The sequence below is a fragment of the Chrysemys picta genome, chromosome 1 (assembly GCF_011386835.1).
Source record: "Chrysemys picta bellii isolate R12L10 chromosome 1, ASM1138683v2, whole genome shotgun sequence".
NCBI lineage: Eukaryota > Metazoa > Chordata > Testudines > Emydidae > Chrysemys > Chrysemys picta.
Window position 1 is genome coordinate 205,406,961 of NC_088791.1, and position 19,180 is coordinate 205,426,140.

Below are 19,180 nucleotides of genomic sequence, written 5' to 3' on the forward strand. Positions count from 1 at the left end.
CTTGTTCAGGCAACTGGGCCTGCTGCTCAACACCGAAAAGTCCACTTTGCAGCCAACCCAAAGAATAGACTCGAATCTCACCAGGGTGTGCCTACTGCCTGGCGTGTCAGGTATTCCGCGTGTCAGGTGCCTACTGCCTGGCGTGTCAGGACCTTCAGGGCCGTTGTGTCACAATCTTCACAGACAACACAACGGCCATGTTTTACATCAACAAGTAAGGCAGACCGTGGTTGTCCCTCCTCTGTCAGGAAGCCATACACCTGTGGGAATTCTGCATAGCCCACTCAATCGACCTGGTGGCATCGTTTCTCCCAGGAGTCCAGAACACCTTGGCAGATCGCCTCAGCAGGTCCTTCCTGGCTCATGAGTGGTCAATACGTCCGGACGTTACCCATTCTGTTTTCTGGAAGTGGGGATTTCCCCACATAGATCTTTCCGCCTCTCGCGAGAAATCGGAAGTGCCAGGTGTTCTGCTTTTTCCAGGGGCGCTCCCCGGGCTCCCTGTCAGACGCCTTCCTGATACCGTGGAAAGACCACCTGCTCTATGCCTTTCCTCCATTCCCATTGGTCCACAAGGTCCTTCTCAAGTTACGCAGAGACAAGGCCCACTTAATCTTGATCGCTCCGGCGTGGCCCAGACAACATTGGTACACCACACTCCTCGATCTGTTGGTGACCAAACCAATTCCTCTACCTTTGTGGCCGAAACTGATCACTCAGGAGCCCGGCAGGTTATGTCACCCAGACCTGCAGTCCCTCCATCTCACAGCATGGATGCTGCATGGCTAACTCAATCTGAGCTGCGTTGTTTCCGCTCAGTGCAGCAAGTACTCTTGGATAGCAGAAAGCCCTCTACTAGGTCCACATACCTGGCCAAATAGAAGTGCTTCTCCTGCTGGTGTGCCCTGGGCAATACTGTCCCTCTGGAGGTGCCAGTACCTACCATCCTAGATTATCTCTGGTCCCTGAAACAGCAAGGCCTAGCTGTCTTATACATCAGAGTACACCTAGCAGCGATTTCAGCCTTCCACCCTGGCGAAAATGGGCACTCGGTTTTCTCCAATCCCATGGTCAGTAGGTTTCTCAAGGGTTTGGAACGTCTGTACCTGCAAATTTGACATCCGGCCCCTATGTGGGACTTCAATCTGGTCCTATCTAAACTCGTGGGTGCCCCGTTCAAGCCGATGGCCACCTGCTCGCTTCTGTACCTTTCCTGGAAAACAGCTTTCCTCATCACTATCACCTCGGCGAGACGAGTGTTGGAACTTCGGGCCCTCACATGGATTACATCATGTATCCGTGGATGCTATGACTTGGCTGGTGTCCCAACTACCCGCCTCACTGCCCATTCTACTCGGGCTCAAGCTTCGTCCTCCGCCTTTCTGGCTCATGTGCCATACAGGAGATCTGTGGGGCAGCAACTTGGTCATCCGTGCACACCTTCGCTTCCCACTGTGCCATAGTGCAGCAGTCCAGGGGTGATGCTGCATTCGGTTCAGCGGTCCTCCATTCCGCGACTTCTAACTAGGTAAGGCTTGGGAGTCACCTAGTGGAATCGATATGAGCAAGCACTCGAAGAAGAAAAGATGGTTACTCACCTTTGTAACTGTTGTTCTTCGAGATGTGTTGCTCATATCCATTCCAAACCCGCCCTCCTTCCCCTCTGTCAGAGTAGCCGGCAAGAGGGAACTGAGGGGGTGCTGGGTCGGCAAGAGTCTTCTAGGAAAAGAAAGAAGAGAAACTGCTAAAGGTTTTTTAGGGGTGAAGTCAGATATTTTCCTATATTTTCATAGAGTCATACATTAATTAATTAGTAAATTAGAGAGACTTTCCAATATTTCAGAGAAAAATGTAGACAAACAAGGGCCAAAAAGGATACAAGAGCATAAACATTGAGTGATAGACAAATGGGGTGATGATTTTAGTGATCTGAGATTATTTTGTTATTTTTATTTGTTTTCTTTCACAAAAATGGGAAAGAGTTTTATGACAACAGAAAACAAGAAGTCTAAGTTTAATGCAGCAGATGAATGTACTGTGCAAATGGGTATAATTTAGTTTGATTTGTATTAAGGCTGTCAAGTGATTAAAAAAATTAATCACGATTAATCAGGCGATTAAAAAAATTGATCGTGATTAATCGCGCTGTTAAACAATAATAGAATTCCATTTATTTAAATTTTTTGATGTCTTCTACATTTTCAAATATACTGATTTCAGTTACAACACAGAATACAAAGTGTACAGTGCTGACATATTTATTTTTTATTACAAATATTTGCACTGTAAAAACAAGAAATAGTATTTTTCAATTCACCTAATGCAAGTACTGTAGTGTAATCTCTTTATCATGACAGTTGAATTTACAGATGTAGAATTATGTACAAAAAAACCTGCATTAAAAAATAAAACAATGTAAAACTTTAGAGCGTACAAGTCCACTCAGTCCTACTTCTTGTTCAGCCAGTCACTCAGACAAATAAGTTTGTTTATATTTGCAGAAGGTAATGTTGCCCACTTCTTGTTTACACTGTCACCTGAAAGTGAGAACAGGTGTTCACACGGCACTGTTGTAGCCGGCATCCCAAGTTATTTACGTGCCAGATGCGCTAACGATTCAGATGTCCTTTCATGCTTCAGCCACCATTCCAGAGGACATGTGTCCATGCTGATGATAGGTTCTGCTCAATAATGATCCAAAGCAGTGTGGATCGACGCATGTTCATTTTCATCATCCAAGTCAGATGCCATCAGCAGAAGGTTGATTTTTCTTTTTGGTGGTTCAGTTCTGTAGTTTCTGCATCAGAGTGTTGCTCTTTTAAGATTTCTGAAAGCATGCTCCACACCTCATCCCTCTCAGATTTTGGAAGGTACTTCAGATTCTTAAACCTTGGGTAGAGTGCTGTAGCTATCTTTAGAAATCTCACATTGGTACCTTCTTTGCGTTTTGTCAAATCTGCAGTGAAAATGTTCTTAAAATGAACATGTGCTGGGTCATCATCCGAGACTGCTATAGCATGAAATATATGGCAGAATGTGAGTAAAACAGCAGGAGACATACAATTCTCCCCCAACGAATTCAGTCACAAATTTAATTAACATTTTTTTTAAACGCGCGTCATCAGTATGGAAGCATGTCCTCTGGAACAGTGGCTGAAGCACGAAGAGGCATATGAAACTTTAGCACATCTGGCATGTAAATATCTCGCGGCGCCGGTGTGACAGGTTAGATCACAGAAACCCCCTTGGGACTGCCAACTGATGTGCTGAGACTACCTCTGAGCCCGTTTTCCCTGGCAGCTTGGGACTTCAAAACCTTGCCTTGTTTGAGCCAGACACGTTAGCCTGCTACATCCCACAAACTGGAGGCTTAACTGAAAACAGTTTAAGAAGTGCTCCTGTCTCCAACACTCAGGTACCCAGCTCCCAATGGGATCCAAACCCCAAATAAATCTGTTTTACCCTGTATAACCTTTATAAACTCATAAATTGTTTGCCCTCTATAACACTGATGGAGAGAGATGCACAGCGGTTTGCCTCCTCCAGGTATTAATACATACTCTGGGTTAATTAATAAGTAAAAAGTGATTTTATTAAATACAAAGTAGGATTTAAGTGGTTCCAAGTAATAACAGACAAAACAAAGTGAATTACCAAGCAAAATAAAATAAAACACGCAAGTCTAAACCTAATACACTAAGAAAATGATTATAGATGAAATCTCACCCTCAGAGATGTTCCAATAAGTTTCTTCTACAGACTAGCCTCCTTCTAGGCTTTGTCCAGCAATCACTCACCCCCTGTGGTTATTGTCCTTCGTTCTAGTTTCTTTCAGGTAGCCTCTCCACTCCCAAAGGATATATCTTGAGCCAGCAGAAAACAAAATGGAGGAGTCTCCCAGGGGCTTAAATAGACTCTCTTGTGGGTGGAGACCCCTTCCTCTCTCCTATGCGGAATCCAGCTCCAAGATGGAGTTTTGGAGTCGCATGGGCAAGTCACAGGTCCATGCATGACACAGTTCCTTACGAGTGGCAGCCATTATTTACATGCTACTTTGAATGTCCCCAGGTAGACTTCTTATGTGGATTGGAGTCTTCCAAGGTTCCCTTGTCCATTAAGTGTTTCTTGATTGGGCACTTAACTTGCAAATTCCTTTCTTAAGAAGCTGACCAAATGCCTTACTAAGGCTACTTAAAATCAAACAAGTACACAGCCAATATTCATAACTTCGAATCCAAAAATGATACATGCATACAAATAGGATGAATATATTCAGCAGAGCATAAACTTTGCAGAGATATATTACATGGCATATGTAGCACAAAACATATTCCAGTTACGTCATATATACATTCATAAGCGTATTTCCATAAAGCATTATGGGGTGCAACGTCACAGCTGGCTATAACAATGCCACGCAAACACCTGTTCTCTTTTCAGGTGACATTGTAATTAAGAGGTGGGTAGCATTATCTACCATAAATGTAAACAACTTGTTTTTCTTAGAGATTGGCTGAACAAGAAGTAGGACTGAGTGGATTGTAGTCTCTAAAGTTTTACATTGTTTTGTTTAAGTGCAGTTATGTAACAAAAAACAATCTACATTTGTAAGTTGCAGTTTCATGATAAAGAGATTGCACTACAGTACTTGTATTTTTCAATTCACCTCCTACCATTTTCATCATTTTTACAGTACAAATATTTGCAATAAAAATAATAAAGTGAGCACTGTACACTTTGTCTTCTGTGTTGTAATTGAAATCAATATATTTGAAAATGTAGAAAGCATCCAAAATATTTAATAAATTTCAATTGATATTCTATTGTTTAAGAGTGGGATTAAAACTGCGATTAATCACGATTAATTTTATTAATTGTGACAATTTTTTTCAGTTAATCGTGTGAGTTAGCTGCGATTAATCGACAACCCTAATTCGTATAAAATATAGGGGTATGACCTCATTTAAAAAAAAACAACTACTTTAAAAAGTCACCAGAGGCACCTGACTTCTGTCCATTACTGGGAGGACATTGATGACTGCTGTAACTGTTGCCTTTCTTGAGCAGTTATTCAATGTCCATAGATGATTTAGTGAGCAAATGTCTGACAACCAGTTGTGTCTCTGCCTTTTCTCTGGGAAGCATTAAGGTTCAAATAGCAGTATACCCAGTAGCTTCCCAATTGAGTTGACCATCCAGGAGAGCTGTAGATCTCTCTTCTACTCTAGAGATATCCATATACTTGGTGACGGGAAACCTGAATTGACTGTCATGTCTATCCTCCTCCTTTCATGACATTGTCTTGAGAGTGTGCTATGGTGCCTCAAGAAGACAGAATATTGGTACCTACTCCCAGAGATTTGGTCAGACTGTCTTTTTCAACAGGGGGCATTTGAACTTTGTCTCATCAGCAAATGCAGGGTGCATTAGCTCCTTAAACAAGCAAGAGCAGTTTAAGCACCTCACCCAAAGTTAGGGTGCCTAAAATTAGGTGTGTCAATCCTTTTTAGGCATGTAGATAAATGTGGCCTGATTTTCAGAGGGGCTGATGGTTCACCACTGTCTTTGGCTTCACTGAGAGCCATGGATTACTGAGCACATCAGGCCTCTTTTACTTAGGTACCTAACTCCATCTCTAATTTTACACATCCAAGTTTAAAACATTATCAAACATGCTTTGCATAGATAGGGGTCATATTAGCTCATCAAAGATGAACAGTGAAAGTTTGATCAGGCCAAAACTCCCAAAGGCCAGTGAAATGATGATTTGAGACCACAATGTGGAGTATTGTTTTAACTGGCTCCAGTTATATAAGTGCCTATGCTGATGGCTTGTCTGCATCGCCCCACAGTTTGGACTGTGATGGTGTGAATTGCCGTTTAAAGAGAACTACATAAATGTGAACTATGTACCTTTTAGTTCACACCCACATGGGGGAGTTAAGTGTGTGCTGCAATTTACGTCCCCCTAGTCCAAACCACAGGGCTCTGTAGACATAGACTCAGGGAGAGCTGGAGCTGCATCAATATATTTAGTCCAGGTTCTGCTACCCTTACTCACTTGGAGTAATATCTGTCATGGTCAGTGTGACTACTTAGGGGAATACTGGTTGATATTGGAGGCTCTCTGCGTATCTGGGTCAAATTGCAAATCCTAGTTTGAATGTGGAGCTTGTTTGCCTTCTCTGCTGTCTGTTGCCTCCATATTGAGAGCTAAAACCCCCAGGAAGTGACAGGATAAATTCTTGTACCTGGCACAGGGATAACAATAGAGGGTCATTAAACTTTGATGATCATCCATTCAAATGATGCATCTTCGAACAAAGAGCTTCTCTACCCAGGGCATACCAGTTTCTCAGTTTGAACTCCAGGGAAAAAGTAACTAAGCAAACTATTACCTGGTAAAGGACTTCAATCTCTTAACTAAACTGATCAGAGGGTCACCTCACCAAAGAGGAAGCTGTAAAAGAGAAGGTCTTTCGCTGGCCACTTTGGAGAGAGAGCAGAAGGAAATTGGCTGCAGAGGAAAGAGACAGATTAATGATTCAGAGGAGAAGTCATGTTCAGTAAGGGGGACCCTGAACACCCCAGAAAGCCCAGAGATTGTTTGAGTAGTGAGGAAATTGAAGCAGGGAAATGCAAAAAGGTATTTTTAGTTTTGTCTAGGTCTGCATAATTCTTGTCTCACTAAAGTAAAGAGTGAGTGTTTTTTGAAGCTCTTACAAACCCATGAGACAGTCCTGCATTCACTATCCTGTTTCCCTGAAGAGCTGAATTGTAAATTCAGAGTACCCACAAGGTTGGATCTCTGGGAAAGGGTTTACTTAAGGTACTGGAGAGATTGGGGGTGGAACCGCAGCCAATGGGAACTGCTGGGGTGGGGCTGGGCAGCGCTAGGCACAGAGCCCCTGAGCCAGCACCAGCCACTGCAGAAGTCACGGAGGTCACGGAAAGTCACAGGATCCGTGACCCACTTGCAGCCTTACTCATAGTTACTTGAATGTTACATTAATGAGAAGAGACAGTTGGATGTTTCATTTCATTCAGTATGGAATTAGTCTCTGGATATGTAAAATTTTAGGAAAAAATAGTTCCTATTTTAATATTAATACCTCAGTTCTATTAAGCTGTGGGATGTTGCTGAATCTTCAGATGTTTATTTTCTTTACTATGGCTAACGATAGGTTGAAGGTTATGCCATATGTCATTGGAAAAGTATTTCTTCATCAATTTTCAGTAAAGACTCCAAATTGAACTGTCATCTAGATAAAGTAATAGTTTTGGTAATTCATAATATACTTGCTCCTTGAATAGATGGCTCCAATTAGGTTGTTCTTTGAGTGATTGCACATGTCCATTCCACTCGAGGTGAGTGTGTGTGTCCAGTGTATGGTTATCAGAGATTTTTTTCCCCCCTCCACCAGTATCTGTCGGGGCGGCTTGAGTGCCCTCTGCTGCCACATGCCACTGCATGCAGGTATAAAGGATGGAGCACCCCCACCCCACTCGGTTCCTTCTTACTGCCCATGATGGTTGTTGGAGTGATTACAGACTTGTAACTGCAAGTTCTTCTCTCATTCCTAGTAAAATATACCCATTTTTACTTAAAGTAATCTCGTAGTTAGAGTTTCAGGTGATGGTTAATTATAGGGTTTAGTTTTTAGGTCATAAATGACCAGTTCAGTTTTCAGTACTGGTACCGGTGTCAGAATGATGCCTCGGTCTCTGGGGTTTTAAATCATGTTGCTCATGTAGCAAACCAATGCCAGTGAGCGTTCCACACCCCAACTGCCTTAAGTGCTTGGAGGAACCCCAGGTGTGTGACAAATGTCACATTTTTAAAGGATTTAAGCCTTGCTCAACAAAGGAAAAAGCGGCTGGGCTTAAGTGTATTCTTATGGAGGTGGTGCTCTGTCCTCCTTTGGACCTGTCCAGTTTGCAACGGGCACTGGGTATGTCAGCATCGGTACAGAGTGCTCCACCAAAGTTATCTGAGTTGAGAGCTCAGTCACTATCGCTGGTGCTGAGGAAGAAGCACACAACTTGGTATCTCACTTGTCAAGATCCCCAGTACTGAAGCCTTCTAGAGGCAAGAGACCTGAGAGGGTCATTTGAAAGGAGACCCTCCATGAAGCATACTTCAGCTAAAATGGGGTAGTCAACTCGAGAACCTGTGCCGGAGCTGTCAAGACTGACCTCTGAAGTGCCTACTACAGCATCTTCAGGCTATCTTTCAGTGTCTCAGGGCCAAGAAGCATTTCTGGCACTGTCAACACCAGAGGCACATGCGGCTCCTAGAGAGCTACTTAACCTTTTGGTGCTGGTTTTTCCAGCAGTGCAGGAAGGATATCAGCTGGTACAGGTGCCTAGGAACCCTACTCTGGCTCCTCTGAAGCATGTGGTACTGATGCCACTATACTTTCTTACCTTGGAAGACCGTACAGTTGAGATGGAATCCAGCTATGATTTCTCCAGTATCTCCATCTCTGGGTTCTGGCTGTCAGTCTCCAGTACCAATGGGGGTTCTATTGTCCCATTATCAGAAGACTCAGATTGTTCATCCTCTTCAGACTCAGAGATTGGGTCCTGTGTCCCAGCCTAGGCAGGACATACATCCTTTATTGGGGACTTGCGGTCCATAGTTCCTACACTAAAAAGTGTAGCCATTATTCAATCTACCTTTGCTATGCTGGGGCTCCTAGTTAGTGTGGACAAAACATTTCTGAAACGAGTCCAGAGAATAGAATTTATTGGAGTGGTCCTGTACTCTATGAAGGTCAAAGATTTTCTACAGCAATTGAGGTTAGACGTGCTGTGGGGCTTGGTTCTGAAACTAAAAGCTCATCCTGTCACCACAGTATGCAGCTGCCTCAGGCTCCTAGTGCACATGGTGGTGTGTAGGTAGGTAGTGCAGCACACCAAAGGGCACCTCAGATAGTTGCAAGGATGGCTATCTTCTTTGTATTCCCTGAGCCATCATAGTCTAGGTTTGAGTACCAATGCTAATCTTGTCCTCTCTGGACTGGTGACTGGACCCTTTGAGAGTCTGTATGGTGGTCCCCTTTGCTTCGCCACAACTAGCCTTCACTTTAGGCCCAGATGCATTGGCCCTGGGTTGGGGATCCCACATTGGGTTCCTGCAGACTCAGGGTCTTTGGTCTGCCCAAGATTTGAAGAGGCATATGAATGTCAGGAAATTGCGAACTGTTCATCTAGCTCATTTGACCTTCCTTCCACTTATCAAGGGAAAAAAATCTGCTAGTATTAACAGACAACACAGCAACTTTGTTTTATGTGAACAGGCAGGGAGAAGCCTAGTCTATTTGATTGTGCCAGGAGGTGATTCTCCTTTGGGAATTCTGCATCGCCATCTCCATTTCAGGGCTGCTTACCTTCCAGGGATGTAGAATACACTAACAGATCAGTTGAGCAGGTCCTTTACCGATCACCACAAATGGTCACTGTATCTATTGGACTAGATAACACACAGCATCCACAGCTTTCCTAGTACAAGTACCTATTCTGGACATTTGCAAAGTGGCGACTTAGTCAGTGCACATGTTTGCCCATTATTATACTATTGCTATCTGTCCAGGAACGATGCCAGATTTGGGCATCTTATTCTACAATCACTGTTCAGGTAGACTCCAAGTCCACCTGCAGACCGGATTGCTTGTGAGCCACCTACATTGGAATGGACATATGCAACCACTTGAAGAAGAAAAAAATGGTAACTAACCTTTCTGTAATTGTTGTTGTTCAAGATGTGCTGCATGTGTCCATACCACAACCTGCCCTCCTACCTCTCTCTATCATAAGAAGGAACTGAAGGGAGTTGGGGTGGTTCCCCCCTTTATACCTGAAGGCAATGGCATGTGGCAGCAGAGGGAATTTGAGCCTCCCCAACAGGTACCACTAAGGGAAAAAATCTCCGACAACTGTGAACACGTCATGCACTCACCTACCAGTGGAACGGAAATGCACAACATCCCTTGAGGAGTAACAGTTATGGAAAGGTTAGTAACCATTTTTTCCTATTATTAAATGACAAAGAAGTTAATTGTGGCTTAAGTTTTGAGAAGTGTCTTGGAATTTTTGTGAATTTGAAACTTGATTCATAATTTTGAAAAAAAAAAAAGAACTTCTTGTCCCTTATATTTTTGCAGTTTAGTGTACTTTTTAAGTTTTCCAACATGAGGACAATAATAATTTTCTTTACCAGGACTTTGTTTCAGATTTTTAGATAAAGTAATAAACTTTCATTTTGTAAATAATATGTACAGTAAGAATGCATGTTTGCTTTTTTTCCAGGGTTATTTTAGTGGAATCTACAACTTACTTAACTGTACCTGAGCAATTGCATCAAGCCAGCCAAATAAAGCAAGGCAAAACACACAGGTAGGTTTTAAAATTCAGTTACTGATTGTACATTGTCGTGTAATACAACTTTATTTGTATAACATATTATATAAATCTGTATCCCTAAACTTTCAAGAATTACAAAATGTGACTTTGGCATATGATAAAAATTACATAACATTTATGAAAAGACATTTTATAAATGAAATAATATTGTCAGAGGCATTGGAAAAATATATATTTTTAAATTAAGATCTGAAGAGATGAAAATTTGTTAAGTATGGGAGATAAGGGAAAAGGTGGACTTCAGTGGTAGGAAGAAACAGCAGAACAGGTAAATATTAGAGCTAAAGTGGTGATGTGTGAAAGGACAGAGAGGACAATAGTGCTAAATGAGTGGAGGAAGTGGGGAGAGGAACCAGTCTGCCTTCGTGACATTTTATTCATTTGGAGGCTTAAAAACAAGGAAAAGTTCTTTTGGATTGAATTGGGTCCTGAACTGAACAGGCTGAAGCTGTTTCAGAAGGGGGTGAGATCTTCTCATTTTTTTTAGCATGTGAAAAGGCAGGTGACAAAATTCTGCACATGCTAGAGTTTTAAATTCTATATCTTTAGGAGGACATAAACTATGGAGTTTCAAAAATGAAGATGAGAAGAGATTAATGCAAATGCAGAGATCTAAGTTGAGGCAGTTATATGCACAGCCGTTATTACGTAGGTAACTGTAGACAGATTTTCTGATGAACTTTTCTCCTTCCACACCTCATACAAGGTCAGGATGACTATGCTGGTAAAAATGGCCTAGAGTAGATGATAGAGGCAAGTTACAATCTGAGTGAAGGAAGAATGTTGAAAGAAAGTGCTATGTCTAAGGATTCTCATCTTGCCTAAAAGTAGTACTTCTGTCTTCACCATCTGTAGCTGACAGGAGGTGAAACAAATATCCACAAGTTTATTTGTCAAGACAAAAGAGGTGGAACAGGAAGAAGTTATTGTATGTGTGAGGGAGACTGATGAGTATCACCAAGATTGATAGTCACTGATACAAGTAAGGAGAAGATAGAAAAGAGGGTTGACACTTGTGGACCCTGTACAAATGACTGTCTTGGCACAGCAGAGGAACTACTACAGACATATGAAGCAATACTCTTAACTTGCCAAGAGATTTAGAATTACTTATGGTTAAGAACATTACTTTTCAAATCGTAGAATGAAATATAATTTGAAATGTTCAGTTTGCTTTCTAAGTATTCTTGGCAGTAAAATGTCCCATTCACATATTATGGAAGCTAGCTATACAGAAGGCCTATTATTATTTATCTTCCTGTCAGTACATGGTTCATTTAATTTATTCAGAAGACATATTCATGATTCTAAGTTTCTTTATGATAATAACATGTAAACTACAAACAGTGTAACTGAAGGTTCTTCTTCGAGTGATTGTTCACGTCCATTACACATTAGGTGTACGCGCGCCGCGTGCACGGACGTCGGAAACTTTTTCCCTTAGCGGCTCCCGTCGGGCCGGCAGGGCCCCCTCCTTCCCGCCAGAGCGGCGCCCCGCTCCAGGGTATATATATCCCTGCCGACCCGACCCCTCCAGTTCCTTCTTACCATCCGTGGCGGCGTTGGAACAACTCTGTCTCTCGTCTGAGAGTGTCCCTTAGCAATAGTCATTAGTGTTATCTAGCAGTTATCAGTTAGTTTGTAGTAGTGTTGAGCCAGTAGTTAACAACTCATTAGGGTACTTAAAGTTCCTGCCGTGGTTGTTTGTTCAGCCCCGGCACCGGCCCTGGGCGGCGGGGTATGCCACACGCCCAAGGCTTCAAGGCTTGTGCCACGTGCCGCAGGCCTATGCCATTGAGCGACCCCCACGCCTCGTGTCTCCGTTGCCTGGGGGAGGCTCACCAGAAAGAGCGCTGCAAGATCTGCAAGGCCTTTAAGCCCAGAACTAAAAAAGAGAGGGACATTCACCTTAAGCAGCTGCTCATGGAGACGGCATTACAGCCCTCCACTTCGACGGCACCGTCTGCCTCCGTGCGGAGCGCCCCGGCATCGGTGCAGGAACCGGCGCCGGCGGGTCACCCGAAGCCCGCGGCACCAACCCAGCGGGGAAATACACGACGCCGATCGTCTTCGCCGGCGAAAGCGAAGGGCCAACCTAAGGCCCGAGGACGCTCCCCGCACAAGAGGGCGGCACCAGTAAAGACCTCAAGTGCCCCTAAGGCCGATACGGCCCCAACACGGACCCCGGTAGTGGCTCCGGCGCCGAAAGGCCCGTCGAGCCCCGGGATGGGCGCGTCGAGTGAGGATGAAGGGCTGGAGGAGCTCGTGGAACAGCCCTCCACTCCGGACACGTTTGAGGCAGCTAAGGACCTCATTGCTTTGTCCGTCGAGGCCCCGGCACGCGCTGAGGGCGCTCCGCCGATGCTGCCGCGCAGAGGCAAGCCGGCGATGGTGCGCCCATCACGGTCGCCGTCTCGGCACCGCTCCAGGAACCGGTCCCGGTCGAGCTCCGCCTCGGTGGACTCCCGGTTGCCCTCGGCGCAGGAAGCACCGCAGCAGTCGGGCTTCAACAAGCGGTCGGCACCGACTCAGCAACCGAGCACGAGTCGGCACCGCGAAGCGTCGGCGGTTCGTTACCCAAGGCCGACCAGCCGTAGCCGTTCCCGGTCCCGCGATCACCGGTACCATTCCAGGTCCAGGTCGGCGAGGCGCTATTCCAGGTCCTGGTCGCGGAGGCACTACTCCCCAAAACCGGACCGGCACCATCCTACGGCTCCACCGTGGCCTTCCAGGTCACCGTCCGTGGTCTCGGGGACTGACTCAGACCGGTACGGCGGGTATGCCCATAGGTCACAGGCCAGCAGGGACTACGGTCAGTCCCAATGGGGCCAACCGAGCCAATGGCCATTCTGGACACCCTGGGCCTACCACCAGCAAGGGCCCCCATCGAGGGCCTCGAGATCTGGGCCATCCGGGTACCGCTCCCGCTCCCCGCGGCACCGCCCGCCATCGTATAGGGAGGCAACGGTCTCTAGACCACCGGAGCGGGAAGGAGTGGACTCGGCACCGAGTACGGTGCCGTCCCAATCCCACGCTGTGGGTCAGGCCGCAGAGGAACAACTGGCTGATGCCAGATTGCAGGACAATGAGGATGGGCAGAAGGCCCCGACCTCTTCCTCCTCGCCAGACGAGGCGGTAGCGGGCACACTGGTGTCCGGCCCTCCCCCGATTGACCATCGGGCACACCAAGACCTGCTTCGCCGGGTAGCCCTCAATCTGGGCTTGCAAGCGGAGGAGACTGTAGAGCAGGACGACCCCATGGTCGATATCCTGAGCCCAGAGGGCCCCTCCAGAGTCGCTCTCCCGATTATACGGACAGTACAGTCCAACTATAAGACGGTGTGGCAAACACCGGCCTCCAGTGCGCCAACTGCAAAAGGCGTGGAGAGGAAATACTTCGCCCCATCTAGAGGGTTTGACTTCCTCTTTCTACACCTGTCCCCCTGTTCGCTGGTGGTCTCGGCGATCAACGAAAAAGAGCGGCATGGCCAGCAAGCTCCTGCTCCCAAGGGCAAGGAAGCTAAGAGATTGGACTTATTCAGGAGGAAAGTCTATTCATCTGGGGGCCTTCAACTGAGGATCGCCAATCAGCAGGCGATTCTAAACAGGCACAATTTTAACTCTTGGGCATCAGTTGCCAAGTTTAAGGACTCCCTCCCACCTGACGCGCATCAGGAGTTCACGGCCCTGGTGGATGAGGGAATGGCAGTGGCCAAGACCTCATTGCAGGCCGCACTAAACTCAGCCGACGCTGCGGCTAGAACAATTGCGTCGGGAGTCGTGATGAGGCGTTCGGCGTGGTTGCAGGCTTCAGGTCTCCCGCCAGAGGTGCAGACCACGCTGCAGGACCTCCCGTTTGAAGGTTCGGGCTTGTTTTCCGACCAGACGGACGCCAGGCTACATAGCCTTAAGGACTCACGAGCGACCCTTAAGTCGTTGGGTATGCACACTCCGGTAACGCAGCGTAAGCCCTTTAAACCCCAGCCACCGCAAAGGCAATACCACCCTCGCCCCCGACACGAGCCGTACCGTCGTCGAGGCAGGGATAACAGGCGGAGACGTAACAATATGCCTAACCAGGGCCAGAGTCACGGCCAGGGCAAGCCACAGCCAGGGAATAAACCAGGCTTTTGAAGCTATGCCCGAGGACAGCGTACCATATTCCATACCGGATCCTCCTCTGTTTTTCAAAGACCGCCTGTCCCATTTCTACCGGGCATGGTCGCGCATAACATCGGACCAATGGGTCCTGCGCACAGTGAAGGCGGGCTATACCCTCCAGTTTTCCTCGCCCCCTCCCTGCCATCCCCCTTCCCCGTCCCTCTTCAGGGACCCTTCTCACGAGCAACTTCTCACGCAGGAGGTTCAGACCCTTCTCGCTGCTGGAGCAGTAGAAGAGGTCCCAACAGACCTGAGGGGAAAAGGATTCTACTCCAGATACTTCCTGATCCCCAAGGCAAAAGGAGGCCTCCGTCCTATTTTGGACCTGCGCGATCTAAACAAGTTTCTGATCAAAGCTCGCTTCCGTATGGTCTCCCTGGGAACTATTATCCCATCCCTGGATCCGGGGGATTGGTATGCTGCCCTCAATATGAAAGATGCCTATTTTCACATCGCAATCAATCCAGCTCACAGGCGATTCCTGCGCTTCGTTGTCGACCAGCGCCATTTCCAATTTACGGTCCTGCCCTTCGGCCTGGCGTCAGCACCACGAGTGTTCACGAAATGCATGTCCGTGGTAGCAGCCTTCCTTCGAAAGAGAAGGATGCGTGTGTTCCCGTACCTGGACGATTGGCTACTCGTGGGCAGGTCGGAGGCCGAGGTCCGATCTCACGTGACGCTGGCCTTGCAGGCGTTCGACAAGCTCGGCCTCCGGGTCAATGTGCCCAAGTCCACGTTAGTCCCCACACAGAGGCTGGACTTCATAGGTGCAACCCTGGACTCGGTAACCACGCAAGTGAGCCTACCAGAGGCACGGTTCATGTCAATTCACAGAGCCGTAAGCTTGGTCCAAAAGTTCCCCACGACAACGGCAAGGTGTTGCATGCAGCTTCTGGGGCATATGGCAGCTTGCACACACGTGGTCAGACATGCCCGCCTGAGGCTCCGGCCTTTACAGTTGTGGTTCGCCCACACGCATCGCCCCAACAGAGACCCATTGGATCAAGTAGTCACGATCCCAAACCAGGTGCTCAGCTCGCTACGCTGGTGGCTCGATCGCCAACAGGTATGCGAAGGGATCCCCTTCGCTGCCCCACAGCCCACTCTGACGTTGGTAACAGATGCATCGGACCTGGGTTGGGGGGCGCACCTGGGGGAACTGCGGACCCAAGGGCTGTGGTCCAGAGAAGACAAGCTGCTTCACATCAATCTGAAGGAGCTAAGAGCGGTTCGCCTCGCCTGTCAGACCTTCCGCGCCACCATAAAAGGTCACAGCGTGGCAGTCCTGACGGACAACACTACCGCCATGTTCTATATAAACAAGCAGGGCGGGTCCCGGTCTTCTCCCCTCTGTCACGAGGCACTCCAATTATGGAACTTCTGTATAGCCCATGCGATACACCTCATCGCGACGTATCTTCCGGGGATTCAAAACGGCTTAGCAGACCGCCTCAGCCAATGCTACCGAATGCACGAATGGACGTTGAGGCGAGACATCCTGCATTCGATCTTCCGGAGGTGGGGCTTTCCCCGGGTGGATCTATTCGCCACCAGGGACAACAGCCAATGCCCTCAGTTCTGCTCGTTCCAGAACCTCAGCCGGGGATCACTAGCAGATGCTTTCATGATCCCATGGGGAGGGAGCCTGAGATATGCCTTCCCTCCGTTCCCACTCATACACAAGGTTCTCCTCAAGACCCGCAGGGACAGGGCGACGATCATACTTATCGCCCCGGCCTGGCCACGCCAGCATTGGTTCACGTCCCTGCTGGAACTGTCCATAGCCGATCCAATCACCCTCCCCCTCCATCGCGACCTAGTCACGCAAGACAAAGGTCGCCTACTCCACCCGAACCTGTCTTCGCTACATCTCACGGCATGGTATCTCTCTGGCTGAATGATGCAGAACACAGGTGCTCTCACCAAGTTCAGCAAATCCTCCTTAATAGTAGGAAGCCCTCTACAAGAGCGACCTACCTGGCAAAATGGAAAAGGTTCTCCCACTGGTGTGAGCCTCAACGCATACAGCCTTTACAAGCCTCAGTTCCGTCGATCTTGGACTACCTACTGCACCTCAAGAATCAAGGGCTTGCGCCCGCCTCAATTAGAGTTCACTTAGCCGCTATTTCGGCTTTCCATCCGGGAGAGTTGGGAGGGTCAGTGTTCTCCAACCCCACAGTGGCCTGATTCCTCAAGGGGCTGGAAAGGGTGTTTCCCTACTCGCGCCCGCCTGTCCCAGCGTGGAGTCTGAACCTAGTCCTAACAAGACTCATGAGTCCTCCCTTTGAGCCCCTAGCCACTTGCTCCCTCACGCGCCTCTCGTGGAAGGTGGCGTTTCTCGTGGCCATCACGTCGGCCAGAAGGGTATCGGAATTGAGGGCCCTCTCTTCGGAGCCACCCTATACAGTGTTCCATAAGGATAAGGTGCAACTGAGGCCGCACCCCAAATTCCTCCCAAAGGTGGTATCACAGTTTCACATGGGGCAGGACATTTGCCTACCGGTGTTTTTTCCTAAACCCCATACGGACCCTCACCACCGCAGCCTACATACCCTGGATGTCCGAAGGGCGTTGGCATTTTACCTGGAACGGACCAGGTCGTTCCGCAGAACACCCCAGCTGTTCATTGCTATTGCGGAACGTATGAAAGGCTTGCCTATCTCGACACAGCGCTTGTCGGCATGGATTGTGCATTGTATACGCACGTGTTATGAGTTCGCCAATGTTCCGGCCCCGGAGATCCGGGCCTACTCGACTAGAGACCAAGCGTCCTCAACGGCCTTCTTGGCGCAGGTCCCTATCCAGGAGATCTGTAAGGCAGCCACCTGGTCGTCCGTACATACGTTCACAGCCCACTACGCGATCCATCATCAGACCAGAGAGGACGCGATGGTCGGTCGGGCTGTGCTACAGTCAGTTGTACCTTGACTCCTACCCACCTCCAATGGTAAGCTTGGGAATCACCTAATGTGTAATGGACGTGAACAATCACTTGAAGAAGAAAGAACGGTTACTTACCTTCTGTAACTGTTGTTCTTCGAGATGTGTTGTTCACGTCCATTACACTTCCCACCCTCCTTCCCCTCTGTCGGAGTCTCCGGCAAGAAGGAACCGGAGGGGTCGGGTCGGCAGGGATATATATACCCTGGAGCGGGGCGCCGCTCTGGCGGGAAGGAGGGGGCCCTGCCGGCCCGACGGGAGCCGCTAAGGGAAAAAGTTTCCGAGGTCCGTGCACGCGGCGCGCGTACACCTAATGTGTAATGGACGTGAACAACACATCTCGAAGAACAACAGTTACAGAAGGTAAGTAACCGTTCTTTAATAAATCTGAGCTCTGGTGAACTAAGGCAATAACAAGTTCCAGAGTTGAAAACACTTCAAGAAAAATGCCCTATCAGCAGCTGTCTCCCACTTAAAATGGGTGTGTAAGAGGATCCAGCTCAAGGGCCTCTGTTGATCACAACTGCAGTAATGCATGAGAAGGGTAACCTCACAGGTAGCCAGATCCCAAACATGATGTGTCAAGTCAAACATCTCACAGAAGTCTAAGTATATTAAGTCAACCCTATTACCGTTATCTGTCAAATTTGTAATTTCAATAAAAAAGATATTAAGTTAATATGACAGGATCTATTGTCAATAAACCCATGCTAATTTGCAGTAATTACACTACCTTCCTTTAGTGCATTATTAATCAAGTCCTGTATTTGCCACTCCATTATGTTGCCTGGGATCAGTATCAGACTGACAGTATCAGACTTATCCAGGTCATTCCATTTACCCTTTTTAAAAATTGGCACAACATTAGCTTTCTTCCAGTCTTCTGGAACTTCCCCACTGTTCCAAGACTTACTGAAAATCAATATTAATGGTCCAGTGACTTCCTCAGCTAGCTCTTTTAAGATTCTTGGATGCAAGTTATCTGGACCTGCTGATTTTAAAATGTCTGACTATTTAGCTTCTATTTAACATTCTCCAAAGATACTAGAGGAATGGCAAGTCTGTTATCCTCACCATATGATGAGACTGCATCATCTGTTTTTCTCCAACTGAACAGAAATATTTATTGAACACCTCTCTCTTTTCTGCATTATTAATGATAATTCTACCATTTCCATCTAGTAATGGTATAATACCATTGTCAAAATTCTTTTTGTTCCTAATATATTTAAGAAGCTTCTTCTTGCCCCTAATTTTGCTGGCCATCGATTTCTCCTTGTGTCTTTTGGCTTCCCTTATCAATTTTCTACAATTCCTAAATTCTGATTTATATTCTTTACTATCAACTTCTCCTTTCTTCCATTTGTATATTTTTAATTTTTTTTTACAGCTGCCACCTCTTCTCCTTCTAAACCATCACGGCTTTCTTAGTTGTGGGATGGTGGCTTTTGGGCATCTCATAAGGTGTCCTTAAATGATTCCCAATTATCATTCAAATTTTTCTGATTAAATTCTTCCCAGCTGGCTTAGCTTGTCATTATTTTCAGCTTTGTGAAATTAATCCTATTAAAGCGCCCAAGTATACAGATTACTGGTCTGGACTTTATTCTGTTTGCACATTATAAATTTGATCATTCACGATCACTTGTACCTA

General features: G+C 46.9%; 1 protein-coding gene across 1 annotated transcript in view; it reads left to right on the plus strand.

Annotated features, from left to right (window-relative positions):
* The window catches only part of CFAP47 (cilia and flagella associated protein 47), a 286,241-nt gene that overhangs the window by 247,782 nt on the left and 19,279 nt on the right, over positions 1-19,180 (plus strand). The window contains exon 40 of the mRNA XM_008174468.4: positions 10,312-10,398. Within this exon, the coding sequence (XP_008172690.4) occupies positions 10,312-10,398 (87 nt within the window). The remainder of the gene's footprint in view (positions 1-10,311; positions 10,399-19,180) is intronic.